Below are 13,017 nucleotides of genomic sequence, written 5' to 3'. Positions count from 1 at the left end.
TATTTTCAGCCGATTTAAGGGTGGGAATTGATGAAATTAAAAAATCCGCGAAATTAAACAAGAACCACGCTCATATAATATGTATATACATATACATACATGTATATACAGGTGGTCCTTATTTGGGGTTCGGATAAATTTTCATTGCCCCCCCCCCCCCCAAATGCGTGTTTCAAATCACTCGAAAAGAATGTGTGTAAAGTTTCAAGCTACTACGTCAACTGGAACACGTCTTTCAACGAGTTTGAATTTTCCCATTTAGGTAAAAAAAAAAAATATCTTACTCGGCATTGATTTTCCAGTAGATCAAAAAAATTCTATAAAAATGATCTTTAAATTTTTTTGCAAAATTCCAATTCTTACTTAAAATAATACAAGTTATTCTCAGTCAAACATTCTTTTCTGTTCAGTATCGTATTATTTAGGAAAAATCAAACAAGAACGTATTGAAAAAAAAATTAAAGCTCTCCTTTATATTTTTGTATAATAATTTGTATTTGACACAAAAAAAATATTCATATTCACCAGAATTTCTTTGCATTTACTTATCATCATGGATTGAATGGGAAAACTAGGCACGTGTTTCAATGGACGTGGCGGCTTGATACCATAGACAATTTTTTCCCCGTGATTTGGAACAGATCTGGGAAGGCAAGAAAAACCTTTCCTACTCCCAAATAAGAACAATCCTAATATGCATATGTTGATATTGTTTTTCACATTACTGAAAACACTAAACTTTGTATTGCGATGGGTGAAAAACATACAAAATACTCAGTAAGTCGGAAATGAAAAACAGATTAGAAATTTACATTTAAAGTAATAAACAATACATTTGCCATTTTGCCAAAATAATATAATATAACAATAATATTAATAGTTTTGATAATAAGTGAGCTGCATCAGATAGATAATATGTATCAAGATTTACATCACGCCAAGAAGTTTATATAATAATTTTTATACAACAATTTCAAACTTCATGATTATCATTTCACACCCTTGTCTAAGACGTTTGGCGCTATAACCGTTGAGTTCTTGAAACATAATACCACCATTATGTGATATGGCACATTTTCGAAAATAAAAATTTTTCACTTGCATACTGTACTTTTTATTATTGTGATGTTAATGTCCAAATGCCCGCATTTATAACGTTCAAAGTCCATAATTGATTCGATAATTTACAGTACAAATCAATTACGTAATATTTATGAAAAGTATTCGTATAGTAATTTCAATTTGTCATAATAATGATAAAAATAAGAAGAAAAAGGTATTGAAACTTGACAGCCAATTTCATTAATTGTAGCCACCTATCGCTATTATATCTTTACAATTTACAAATATAATTTGATACATCTTCTCAAAAAATACATTCTCGCCACACACACATATCACCACTTGTCTTTACCAATATAATTCCTAATAAACGTAGAAACAAATGAAAACTTAAACACTTCGAACGTTTAAACAATATGTAGCAATATTGCCAATTAAAATGTAGTGATTTTTAATGTACAGCAAACTATCAGCAGTTATGGTATTATTACTAAATGTTTATCATCTACTGGAAAGTATATCTAAGAGCTATTGCAACTTAACATTAAACGTTACGAAACTATTTATCAATGCTCCGAAATGGTGGATGATGAAATAAAGATATTAAGTATAGATTCTAAATTGTGTAAATGTGTTGTTTACAATCGTACGGGAGAAACCATATTTTTTTTTTAAATTGCCATGAAAATTAATTTTGATATTCACGAGTGATGATAATAATAATAATGAAAATAACGATAATCTTAACTAATTTTCAATCGTTGAATGATAAAACGCCAGTAATTTACTCTCCTACTTATCTAGTCATTATATACCCTCGCTTTCTCCAAAACAAATTGATATTTTACTTCAAACTTATGAGTTTGTACATTTCCGTATTTGATTCATTTTTTAAATTGATTTGATATAAAGATACATAAAGAACTAGCAGGAATTTTTGATGTTAGTAACCGTTATACGATTTTTGTGACTTTAGCAAGTAACTTGCAGCGTCGCACTTGACTAAACACGCGATTTCTGTCGATATACATATTCTCATAATTTTTATGTACACAAAAGCAATTAAATAAACTATTACATTACGGCAAAGAAATTATTCCGAAAGTGGCTTTTCGAAATGTCGACATGGATTAGTTTACTAGCTTAACCCTAATTGGTCACTCTGGGTGAATTTCACCCCAAATATTTTTCAAACTCCTCGTTTTTTTTTCTGCACAATTGAATTTGTGATTACTTTACCGAGGTGTGAACAATTAGGGTTAAATTGCAGATGATTTTCAACTATATTTTCAACCAAAAATTACTACTTGCAAAATATGATAATTAAATACCACGAATTTCAAACAACTGTTTTGCATACGTATGAATGTACGATAATTTTCGGTTACTGGTTTTGAATGTGCATAGATTTTACAGCTAACAACTTTGAGTCCTTTGTTCAAGCAGAAGAAACTGTTATTTAATTGGAATTTTCATACATACATATATTATGGCTGGAAGTAAGAATCGTTTTTTCAGAAGAATGAAAAATGCAGATAATCAATGAGAGACAGTACGTGAACCACGACGTTATTTGTGTTCATAATAATTGGATGGTCCAATGGCAAATTGAATTACAAACTTTACATCCTAAGCTAGATAAATTTCATTTTATACACATCTGAAACTGTGCCAGAAGTGCAAATATTATTATGCCCTTCTCCATTTATCTGTTTATCACAGTCGCGGGACAAGATTTTCCAAATAAATACGTATTTAAAAATTGAAACATGACATCGTACAAAAGTAAAAATTCTCACATCTTACATATTGTAAATAGCCAATTCACTCTGGCATAAGGTATCCAATTGAGTTCCCCAGATGTATCGTTATTTAGAATTTCATTCCTTTCGGTAATTCACCATTATTAACAATAAGTTAAATAGGAATTACATATTAGGTCTCATCATCCCGTGATCAGTAATTCGTTCAAATAATAGACGTTAATAGTCAATTCAAATTTCACAACAATATTTTGTGGCACTTGAATTTAGAAGCATTCTCTGTTTCAGTTTTATAGAAGCCACGACAGCGTTATAAGTATCGTCAGGCTTATATTGTTTACTATTTAGAAAAGATTTTCGTTGATGGAAATAGGCAAACGTTCTCGCTCAACATCTTGGATGGCTGAATAATCGTTATCGCTAATGAAAAAAAAATTTGACAAAGTTCAGCATTATCATTTCAGGACAACTATAAGTTGAAAGTAAGCCTAACAGAAAACATTGTTGATTTCATCTGTCACCAGTATCAACCTTTGACGCTTTAGCACAACGTGATGTATATGAGTATATTACACAGTAAAGTCAGTTAATTGTTAAATTTCTCACACTTTCACTTTTCACGAATATTTCTAAAATATCTATCTCACTTGCACACTCAGACTTTAGCAAATTCTAATTTAACTTTGTCCGAAACCTAGACGCGATATAAATTCTACAACTATCTCTATATTCACACGAATATGATAATTTTCAATAGATAACGTTAAAGTAGTGGCAAAATTTGGGCATGATTTTCAATCATCTATGTCACGGGTGAGTATGTTACAAATGAACAGTGTGTGCGGGTGTAAGTTATTACTATTGCTACGAATTACGAATTATTACCTACGAATATAATTCACAACTAAAATTAAAGATCGTCGTATTCCTATGTCTATGATGATTTTCTGTTATTAATGTTGTTACTACAATTCGTAAGATCAAGACAGTCCGACGTCTACAGAGAACCGTTTTTCTTGTAGAGATATATATATATATATACTCTTTTCACGTGTTTATTTTATCACTGGGTGAAACAACCCATATTTTTACAACTCGTTCGGTCATCATTGATCGTGAAAATTGTCATAAAAGAACTAAGACGGCTCAAAATTCATTTGGGTATTATTAACCATTATCAATGGATTACTTTCAGTAGGCACCTGTGAAATAGGGGTGGCAGCAGGTCCTGCATTTACCAGCGTCGACGAAGTATGCGTTAAAGAGTCAATTTCCAAACTTGGAGTTGTTGACTTCACTCGAGAATTTACTTTTGCTTTAGTTTGTTGTTCCATGCTATCAATTTCTGCCCAGATGCCTCGAACTTCTTTGAACAACTGCAAAATAATCAAATGAATTTATAAAACAAAAAAAAAAACCGAATTAAGTGATCGCGTTTTATGTTTTTGGGCTTTCCGCTGACTTAGTGGCGGAGAATAAAAGTTTGCAACGTTACTGGATATTAAAAATTTTGTTGTAACTGAACGCAAAAATTTCTTGACAGAAATCTCGCGCACGTACTAACTGTGCAACGATCCTCAAGAGGCCAAAACTAGCAAGCCTTCATTTCATATAACTGAAAAGTATAAAATTTGATATCAAGTACCTGATTGAGCCAAGTTTCGTCAGCAAGTAACTCATTAAGTATAATAGTTGTATCCTTATGCGGATCCGCAAGTCGCTTATCAGCTACTCGCTTGGCACACTCCAAGAACATTAGATACTTTTGATGCGCCACCTTATTATACAAAGCTACCTTCCCTTGACATATTCGACATAGAAGAAAATCCTGAAACGATAAGGAAAGAAAAATATTCAGATTGGTGAAATGCTAGTGTCTACTCAATAATTAATACTTCTCGAATATAAGTAATATGTTTAGTTGCATGAAATATCGGTGTGACGGTAGTAAGTCAATGACAAAGCATGCGGCACACCTTCTCTTGAGGGATTCTAGGGTCTGGAGGAGAGCCTTCGAGAGTAGTACCGTTGTACGGTTGACCATACAACAGAACTCTGGCGTGAATTTTCTGCTGCTGACAACCGGTACATTGTTTTCCTTTAAATTCAGGCGCTGTAAGGTCTTTAAGGATATTCAGGCATGGCCATGTGGATATTGCTGTTACAATGTTAGGTTTCCATTTTGTGGTAGCCAAAAGTCGACGTTTTCTTTCTTCAGTTACTTCATCAACTGTTTTCACATTGGACAGGAAATAATCATCTGAAATAATGACATTGATATCTTAAATTGACAGTTATAAAAAATAACGTTCACACATTAATTTTACGCAAATTACAATTCTTTACCTTGTTCTTGAAATATTTCAGTGAGAAAATTCGAATCCAGGGCTTGAGAAATGAGCGTTTGTATGTACACTTCGAAGTTGTCCTGATATTTTTCCGTATCTTTCATCGATTTGACTATATGTTCGCTATAAAAATAATGTAGTCTATTACTTAAAAGTTTAATATTGATGATTTTCTTAACTGCATGAAACAATAGGTCAACAGATTTCCTAGATTGATCCACACAAACTTACCTATCGTCGATAATCATTTCGTCACGTAGAAATTCTACGACGGTTTCCATTTTGCCTTGTTGCCAGAACTTTATTGGAACTTGTTGGTATATGTGACGATTTTGAGGTGCCCAGCCAGAATACTACATAACAAAGTTCAAAATCCGTCGTTATTAACATTGCAGTGAAAGAAATTCCAAAATATTTACATTCATTCAGCAAGCAGCATTACCGTAGATATGTTTCTGTACAAAGTTTTCCCATTAGATTTGAAAGGCTCGTATTTCTGAAGTAGCGTCTTGCCATCTATTCTCCAAAGGGCAGGAAAGTCTTCATCCAAATCCGATTTAATTACCACGAATTCGCCAGACTATTCGACAAACATTACAAAGTCGACACAAATTAATAACTCGATAAAAGAAAACCTCGCAAGACATTAAGAGCACGATTAAAAATTTTCAACGAAAATTATGGAATCGATGGGCTCCGTTTTGGCTCGAAAATATTTCAATGATTGCTATGCTTTGTACGTTTGCAGATTAGACAGATGAGAAATGCTATTCTTTAATAGGTACGTGAAATTCAGTGTTCTACTCATGCTCCTGACTGGAGGAATTTACAGATAGGAAAAAGCGATCAGTTTTATTTTACCTGAAAATAACAAACTGCAGTATAAAAATCAAGTAATACTTTCATATGAAATTACCATTTCTTCTGAATCATCCACAAAATGCTGCATGCAACCGATACATTTCCGTTTTTTAATGAACCAAAAATTAATTTAAATCTCACCACATGTACACCACAGTATATGTACATGTACTTTAGAACAAAAAAAAAAACTACTTTTATAAGTACTACTACTTGAATACAATTCTAATACTCTGCAACTTTGTCAATAGACGTTGATACTTTACGAATTTACCCACTGATACTGTAGTCCAGAACGAACGTATACTTTGAATAACATTGTTTGAAGTGATCAAAATGAACCTAAATCACTTACAAATTTCTAACTAATGCCAAACGATAATCACGCAAGATTCAAATTTTTTTTTACGCACCACAATCAATTTTTAATGTCTCAATAGACATAAGCCTAATACGGACCTTGAATGGTGAAATATCCAAATCATCATCACTGTTAACTGGGATTACTTTATCTTCTAGTTTAGTCAAGGCTCTTGTTGCATTGCTAGAATGTTTGCCAACAGCGCCTTGCTTTTTTCTCGATGCTTTTCTCTGTACAGCAATATCTCCTGATGAATATCCATCCTCGTCGATAATTCTTCTCGTTTTCTTCGTTATAACAGGTCTACTTCTTTTCTTTTTTTTTTCCTCCTCCTCTCCTACCAATTTAACAGCAGGTGTCCATGCTGGATCAGAGTCAGAATCACCGAGTTCTTCATCGTTGTCAAAGTAATCAATGCCCTGCTGCCGATCAAGAAATTGTTTCACCGATGTTTTCTCCTTTGCTTTTCTTCTAGACGTCTCACGTCTCGGAGGTAGCAATAAGGGATCCACTGTAATCAATCAAAATGTGAGACATGATTTAGAAAAAGTCTTGAAAGAAAGAAAGAGTCTTGATCAGAACCAACAATGATATTCCATGATATTTCATGATACTTCCAATATTTTAATATGAATGAAATAATAAATAATAAAATCAATTGTTTCACGTTGATTTGAGGATAAAAAAACAAGAGACAAGTTACTCACCTTCTTCCATTTTTTTTGCATTCTTTTCAGCAACAGCAGTTGCAGCAGCAGTTGCAGCAGCCTCGGCTGCAGCCGCTGCAGCTTTTCTTTTTCTATCCGTTGGTCCACCAGGTTTTATTGGTCTGCCTTTCCGAGGCTTTCCTTCCGATTTGGTGATAGTATATTCCACACATTTCTTTTCACTTTTTTTAGGAGGAAATGAAAAGTCATCATCACTTGTAAACCCATCATCGCTAGAATCAAAGTTTTGCTTTTTTCTCTCCTTAGGTAAAGGAAAGTATCTTGGATCGTTAGCATAGTCAATTGTGGTGTTCTTGGAGGTTGGTTGGACTATTTTTTCTTGAGGCTGAGTGTTGACTCCATTTGTAGATGCTCGAGTTGAATTTTCAATTGATGCTGATTTATGTGGTTCCGGTGGAATGTAAGGCTTTGACCTGTTCCATGTTGCCTTTCTGCCACCACGAATCGCAGGTGGAGGAGATGGATCTCTTTCACCTTGTAAAAACTTGAGATAACTAGTCATGAAACCAGAATTAGGATCTTTGCCGCTACCCGGTCCCTTGGAGTCTTTGTTAATTCGATTAAAAGTCTGGACAGGTTCTTGATTTTGTTGAAGAAATCCTAATTCTTCTTCGATATTTGGAACTATGACCTTGGGCTGATCGTCTCTCGCATCTTGATTGTAATTTGCATGGTTTACTGAATTCTCGCCATAAGCAGTAGAAGGTATTTCAACTGATGATTGAAACTCGTGCGAATGATGAGCATGGTGCCCGGGTGGTATGTGAAATGCCGGAAAATATGGTATCGGCGGGGGAGCATGATGATGGGTAACCATCAAAGACTGATGTTGATGTGCAGGATTACTAACAAAGTTATTAGAGTGATGCAACGTCGTTTGAGAAGTAAAAGTTCCCGAAGTCGAAGGAAAAATTTTTGACGGTGGTGGAGGAATATTCCACCTGTCAAAATCAAAATAACCATTTTGTTGCTGCTGATTAGCGTTATGATGAGCAGGAGGTGGTATTCTACTTAAATACTCTGTCATAGCTGCCGCTCCTGCCAAATCATTAAGTGATGACCCATGCGTCCCTTTCTCAGCATTTTTCCTCTTCTTACTTACAGTATCAACTTTCCGCCTTTCTTCAACCTGTTTCTGCTGCTCGGCCGGATTAGGAGTAGAAGCTTGTTGCTGTATCTGACATGAGCTCTGCTGCAAGGTCTGTAAATTTTTAACAATGCTCATAGGATCACCCCTACAGCTGCTTAGATCCTGTAAAGTAACTTGGCTTGAATCAAAATAAGCCTGTTGCCGTTCAGAAATATTTAAAACTCTCTGCGCCTGTTGTTGAATAGGTAAATTTTGCGTACTCATATCTGCGTTACTAGCTTGGTAAGTTGTAACTGGAAATTTTCTACTGGCATTTGTCTGTCTATTATCATTTTCCCAACAAACCTGCTGTTTTTGATTCTGGCTAAATTCCTGCTGCCTTTCATAGTTTCTGTTCTCCGTGTTGTAACTGGCCTTGTTATTCTCCGTTGTTCCTAATGCCCTAGTAATCACCGAAGAATATGCGACCTGATTTTGAGATGCTGGTCTGGGAACGGTAACATCCAATGGAGAGGGAGGTGTGACCTGTTGAACGGTTGCTTTGAACTGTGACCCGCTAGTACATTGACTTCCACTAGGCTCTCCATGCTGCTGTAAAGGAGATGGAGAAGACATTGTTGCCATAGGGCTATTATACATCGGATAAGCAGGACTCGGCACATGACCCAGAGGACTGGCCTGTGAATGTGCTTGCAGAGGACTAGGCCTCCGTGGTACAACGACGGCACAGTCAGGGCCATTTTGCGTGGAATTATTTGATGAATATGCAGAGTCTGTGGAAGTCGTAGACTTTGATCTCCCAGTATGATGATATTCGGAATCGCTTGTAGAGCTCGTAGAATAATGTCTGTAAGGTGTTGCTTGCTGCTGTTGCTGCTGCTGTTGTTGCTGTTGTTGCTGCTGTTGTTGTTGTTGCTGCTGCTGCTGCTGTTGTTGCTGTTGATTTAATGCATGGAATTGTTGTTGACTGTGTTGCTGCTGAATATTACTATTGGTAGGTGTTCTTTGACTGGGGGCTAATTTACTGTTCGCATTATTACAATTGGTTGCATTATTGCTGGCGTAATTCAACCCTCTAGAATCAATCAGAGAAAAGCTAATCGGTGACGACTGGCTATTCTCGTGAGCATTTTGTTCTGTTCTCCTGTGCTCACCATGGCTACCTAGTTCAGGATATATTTTAGTCTGTGCTTTAGTTTGAATTGATTGGGGAGTTACTGCAGCTCCCTTGCTGGGGGGGGAAGCAAAGTTGCTATTTCTTGCTGATTGTTTTTCCTGGACTTGCGAAGGTGTCGTTCTCACTGCAGCACTTGTATTCAAGAAAATAGAAGTTGTCGATGGCGACCTTATCGGAGGTTGTGGGATCCTGTATTCCTTGCCGGATGTATTGCTGGCTGTAGAGACAATACAAGATTGTTGATGCTGTAGGGAAGATTGAACCTTTGCGTTAGAAGATTGGTTCCCACTAGCAGCTGCGTAACTACTAGAAAGAGGTTCTGATCCGAATGACGCAGCTCCTTGTTGAAAAAATGGTTGTGTACTGCTAGCCGTTGGAACAGAGACCACTGGTTTTATGGTAACAGCCGGAGACTGTGGCCTGACACTAGTGACTTTCTTAGTCTCTGTATAGTTGGATGATTTAAATTCAGCTGCCGTTACTACAGGAGAGGGAAGCTGCGAATTTAGATTGTTCAAGGTTTGAGCGGCGGCAAAGTGGGCATTGAACGTGTTTTCATACGCAGTACCACCAGACTTGGATGAAGGAGGTCCTGGTGAAGATGGAACGACAGTCTCATGTGGTAAAATGCCGAAAGGGCTAGGAAGTTGGGAATTGTTTTGATGTGTCCATGCTAAACTTGACGTTGTTGGTGACGAGGCATTGCCTTGGTGCTCAAAGAATGTTGCCTGATGTGAAGAGTTGTAATTCTCTCTAAGTGTTGAAATTTCATTTTCCGTGGAAGTGTTTTGCTTTGTCGTAGCAACTGCCTGAGCGTGAACCAGGGCTTGTCTATGCTGTGTAACGTAGTGCGCCTGTTTAGGGTTGGCATGATGAAACAGGGGGGAAAATACGTCATAGCCGACTGGAGGCGGAGATAGAAACCCTCCAGGATTAAATGGCGAAGGTTGTCCTGCCAGTGTTGCCGTTGTATGTGCTGCTTGCAAAAGCAGCTGCGACGTTGTCGATGGAGCAGATTGGGTAACAGTCGTGGGCAAGTGATGGGATGCAAAATCACCGCTCGTAGTTGGACTCGTAGTTTGGAATGTACCAGCGGCACCACTAGTGGCTAAACGATTGTACGATGCATACCACGGCCCAGCGGGATCCATTACCCACGCTAAAGCACCAGAGTGCCTAGCCTGCCTGATCTGCTTCTCGCAGACTTTGATCTCCAAATTCACGATCTACAGACTCGACGATATTCATAACATTAATCTTTTATTGTCCATTTCTTTGTATACTTTGAGTGTCAATTTAAAAGTCACATTGAACCGTTGTAGGATTATCTGCGATCGTCACAGCATTTGCTTATGTTTCAGGAAAAGATAAGGCGACGCCATTGCATCCTGAAAGACAGAAAGAAAAGCAATTAATTCCAAGTTCTCATGTCATAGTTATAATAAATAACTTAAAATTAGCTTTACTGCAAAAATTGACTCATAAGATATGGTTTTTTTTATTGCACAAAATAAAACCTATTTAAGGGCTAATTGTATGCCTAAAGACGTGATTGATTTACTGCACTCAAGATGACCAGTATAAATTAGATGCACAAAATCCTAAGATGTTTTCAGTCCTAATGCTTTTTTTTAATACAAGTTAGTCAAATAGTTTTTATTGGTGGATAAAATGTGTTTAAATTCAGTTCATGCTGATTTTTGGGATCAGTTTTTGTTCCGTACATGCTTCTACACAAATTTTGCATCTTATGTCATAAAATGATCCAAAATCCAAAAGATTACTTAATGTCGCAGAGAAATCTTACACTTACACAACGCTGATAAGGCAAAACAAGATAGGCAGTGGAAAGCTAATATCTAGGAATAAGTAAATTAAATTGAAAATCAACAAGTAGTAATTGACAAAGTAATTGAAAACATGAACAGTACTGACAAATAGTGGATAAATTTTCAGGACATGAATAAATGTTCCAGAACCAATAGACATCTTACTACTGGATACTAACAACTTTTATGAGCGATGTCTTTGATCTTTTCCAAAACTTTTGTCTTCATGACTGTCAGCGATGGAAAAAAGGAAAATAGAAGACAATAAATAGAGATTATTGCCATTAATATGTCACGATGTAAAAGTTTTCTTTTTTGTTTCCAATGCACAAGTGAATCCGAAAAGTGTATCTGAAGTATATTTATAAATGTGACATACTTTCGACATACTTTTGATTTGATACGCGCTAACCTCAAAGTATAATCTTACATTTACATTAACGTTTTTGATCAATTTTCAAGATTTCCCTGTTGGAATTCAAGCTTGAACACATGACAAAAAAGTATGGGGTTGAAAACGATGACCTTACTCATGTGATATATATATGTATGTGTATATATATATATATATATAAAATGTCTATCTAAGTCTATGTAGAGGATGCGCTGAACGATTGATGACGAACAAATGAAATTCAACTGTTTGTTTTACAAGGAGAAGAAAAAATACTAGGAACACTAGAACGTGTTGCCAAAAATAAATAAATGTAATTTGAAAAAATATTGTAGGCATGTTTTTTGGATTCACATATAGATAAAAAAGCTATAAAGCTTTTGCGATCCGAACATAGCACTTCATAGCAATTCATTTCTGTTATCTTTTATCTCTAATATAACTGGAAGATACGTACTAGTATAAAAAAGTGATTCATAAAGCTGTAGCTGTAATTGACATGACACGATGAAGAATTATCATCATTATAATTGCCAAGTAAAAGTCTGTTTCTTTGAAATGGCAAGATGGTACGACATGCAATAGCCGTTGTTATGTAGCACCTCATGACATGTTTTGCAAAAAATGACATACGAGAGATCGTTGCAGCTGTAAAAAGTGGTGATCGCATGAGTGGTCCCTTATTAATAAGTATAACAAACAAAGAGCTACCGACCAGGAGGAAAGGTGATTAAGGGAAAAATGAACTGATTAGATCTTCCGTGTGTTATATGAGTGGAGTCAGTCAGGATCGCGCGAATATACTTCTCGACCGATAATCACGGTCGTAATTTATTGCGTAACTTGCAATGAGGGAAATTAACTATCAATAAAGTCACGATAATAATTGAGTAACACGTGAATGTTGCGGGTGTAGGTGAGCGTGTATTTGTACATAATAGAAATGACAACAATACACGGTCGCATCGCGATGCGCCACCACCTCCATTATTGACTAGAAATCTACCGGGTGATCCGAGTTAGGCGATACGCGATGCTGATAAAAGCCGAATTATAGTCGACGAAGAGTTGAAATGTTCCACTTAACAGGTGCCCCCTGAATGGGTTCCCAAACAAGTTGCATTGGTATTCTCGTTGCCGCTGGGAAATGGCATTCCCGACGGTCCGAGAACGGAGTTCTTTTACCGCGTAGCGAAGGTGCATTTTTCCAGGGAGAACAAGCGGAAGGATGAGTTAACTACGGTATTTACCTTGGCGGTGATTAACCGAAGTTCTTAAATCGGTCTTCTGTTATTTAAACAAGGATATAAACGTTTCGTTCTTAAGATAACACAGTAAATATGGTTCTTCAACAAAATATCCAACACGCAGGGTGCACCGATCGGGTGTTTACAAGGGTGCCTG

General features: G+C 36.3%; 1 protein-coding gene across 2 annotated transcripts; it reads right to left on the bottom strand.

Moving 5' to 3' along the window:
- Positions 1-3,841: 3,841 nt before the first annotated feature.
- On the bottom strand, positions 3,842-12,998 carry LOC124307699 (uncharacterized). 2 transcript variants are annotated; one of them, XM_046769661.1, is made up of 10 exons: positions 12,864-12,998; positions 8,559-10,778; positions 7,103-8,324; positions 6,494-6,906; positions 5,616-5,753; positions 5,405-5,526; positions 5,172-5,296; positions 4,802-5,085; positions 4,471-4,653; positions 3,842-4,201 (listed from the first exon to the last, which is right to left on the bottom strand). In XM_046769661.1, exons 2-10 carry the CDS (start codon positions 10,539-10,541, stop codon positions 3,962-3,964), a joined length of 4,710 nt encoding a protein of 1,569 aa, XP_046625617.1. In that variant the 5' UTR covers positions 10,542-10,778; positions 12,864-12,998; the 3' UTR covers positions 3,842-3,961. The 2 variants fall into 2 exon arrangements, with proteins under 2 accessions (XP_046625617.1, XP_046625616.1); XM_046769660.1 differs by having other exon boundaries at positions 7,103-10,778.
- Positions 12,999-13,017: the final 19 nt, after the last annotated feature.

Source organism: Neodiprion virginianus, chromosome 6, assembly GCF_021901495.1.
Source record: "Neodiprion virginianus isolate iyNeoVirg1 chromosome 6, iyNeoVirg1.1, whole genome shotgun sequence".
Lineage (NCBI taxonomy): Eukaryota > Metazoa > Arthropoda > Insecta > Hymenoptera > Diprionidae > Neodiprion > Neodiprion virginianus.
Note: the sequence above shows the minus strand (reverse complement) of the source record. Positions and strands in the feature narration are given on the sequence as shown.

Excerpts from the sequence above, each read along its gene's own strand:
- LOC124307699 (XM_046769660.1), bottom strand. The coding sequence starts at position 10,541 with ATGGATCCCGCTGGGCCGTGGTATGCATCGTACAATCGTTTAGCCACT. Across the intron at positions 6,907-7,102 it reads TGCAAAAAAAATGGAAGAAG|TGGATCCCTTATTGCTACCT; the intron begins GTGAGTAACTTG and ends GATTGATTACAG. Across the intron at positions 4,654-4,801 it reads CTAGAATCCCTCAAGAGAAG|GATTTTCTTCTATGTCGAAT; the intron begins GTGTGCCGCATG and ends TTATCGTTTCAG.